General features: G+C 39.9%; 1 protein-coding gene across 1 annotated transcript; it reads right to left on the minus strand.

The window, feature by feature from the left end:
- Positions 1–103: 103 nt before the first annotated feature.
- On the minus strand, positions 104–1,308 carry LOC111652386 (serine palmitoyltransferase 3-like; the record flags this gene model as incomplete). The annotated part of the gene is made up of 2 exons (XM_023402639.2): positions 1,096–1,308; positions 104–258 (listed from the first exon to the last, which is right to left on the minus strand). Coding segments are annotated over exons 1-2 (281 nt in total), but the record flags the coding sequence as incomplete, so codon positions are not given.
- Between the last annotated feature and the right edge of the window lie 509 nt (positions 1,309–1,817).

Genomic DNA, 1,817 nt, shown 5'->3' on the forward strand with positions numbered 1-1,817 from the left:
GAATAACACTTGTAAATGATAAAGTTGAGTAGTATAAATGATTATGAGCCAACAGTATGTCTCATCTACAGTATGTCTATCACAGATGACTCGATTACTTTACCTGAATGTCCAGTTGTAGTCATCAGACACCCTCTCCATCAGGTCAAACACAGGCCCTGGCAGGCTGCATACGGGACGGTTCCAGTTGTCTCGTACCCTCATGTACAGGTTTCGAGTGTAGAAGTTCTCGAAATCTTGGTAAAGTGGTACAAAATCCTGAAGTCAGAGAGAAACAGTTTCAACTACTAGGATGTCACAGAGTGGTGGAGCAATAAGAGTAGAAAAAGTGACCTCTTGAATTCTGATCACATTGATCGCACTAAGAGCTTCTTGAACAGTAGAACAAAGCAACCCTCTAAGACCATAAAGTTTTCCATTATATTGTGTCCACCTCTGAACTACATCAAGGCAGGTGACTTTTGTTATTCTGCTATAATCTTTCAATCCACCAATTCAGCTGTTACCTTGGCAGGGGAGTTAGATCTACAGTACTGTAGCTTTTACAGGTACTGTATATTTTCATAATACTTCAAGGCAATTTTCACATTGATCCCCTGACAACGGTGTCAACCAAGACTATTAGAGCCTTTGCCTTTTTTAAGGTTATAGCTTTTTTTTTTTTTTAACATGAGCTGCACAAAAGAAATCATTAACTACTACCAACTTATCTTAACTGCAATTTTTGAATTTAAGAATCGAAATCTATGGCAACACAATGGCTCTTATGTGGCACTGTTCAGGCCTTATCTAGAATCTAAAGCACAGTAACAAAGAAAGAACTTGAATCCTCTGAGATTTAATTAGGTCTTCAGCAGATATTCTCTGTGGTGTCCTGTCTCACCCATGGCAACACTGTAGTGCAGAAGAACATGAAGGAGGAAGGCTGAGGGAGAGCTTAAGAGCAAAAATTGAAATAATTAGGGGAAAACAAAATGTGTTAACACCCCAGGCAAGCATGCTCTTCTCCTACAACTGCGTGCATGTGTGTGTCTACAGTATGTGTGTATGCCCTACAATATGCTTATGTTTGTGCTGATTGCATGTTTTACCTACCTTCTGTTCCTCTCTTTCCTGGGCAAGGTGGCACTTCTCTAAGCCCACAGCTCTGAGGAAATCTCTGAGGTAGCCAAATAGGGTGACGATGCCAAAGCCCAGGTATGTCATGACAGCCACGTACATGGGCGCCTGTTCAAAGGACTCCTGTCTGTGCTGCCTGGAGGCAACACTAGTCCCTGGGCCATTTTTCTATACAACAAGAGGCCCACATAAGCTGTCTTACATTGCAGATGAAACAAGAGAAAACAATACTGCTTGAATAAAAGCGAAGGGTGGTGGTTAACACACCAATTAACCTGAATAAAAAAAGGAGACAAACAGCAGCCTACTGGTGCACAGATGTAAGTAATACAAAGCTGAAGCAAAAATAGAAAGAAAAAAGGAGGACTTTGCACAGTGATGTTACACCAAATAAAAGATTTGCATTTTGCATTGAAAAGGTTCAAATAATTACAAAAGCAAGCATAGTCCGTCTCTGGGAAGCAGAATTTACCTACCAGTCAGCATGAGCAAGTTACAAACACTGTAAAATACTTTATATTGTGAAAGGACTTAAATGTGCATTTGAAATTCTTGGCTGCCATTACAATTTAAACTAACAGTTGAAATGATGCAACTTGCACAAGAAATTACAAAGAATTCCCTGTGCTATTCAAGGGAGCAGATTTCCAGATGAGTGGGTCGGTAACCCCAGTTTTTTTTTTTTTTTTTTTTTTTTC

Source organism: Seriola lalandi, unplaced genomic scaffold (assembly GCF_002814215.2).
Source record: "Seriola lalandi dorsalis isolate HSWRI2012SDOR001 ecotype SW California unplaced genomic scaffold, Sedor1 jcf7180001973566, whole genome shotgun sequence".
In the NCBI taxonomy this organism is placed as follows: domain Eukaryota; kingdom Metazoa; phylum Chordata; class Actinopteri; order Carangiformes; family Carangidae; genus Seriola; species Seriola lalandi.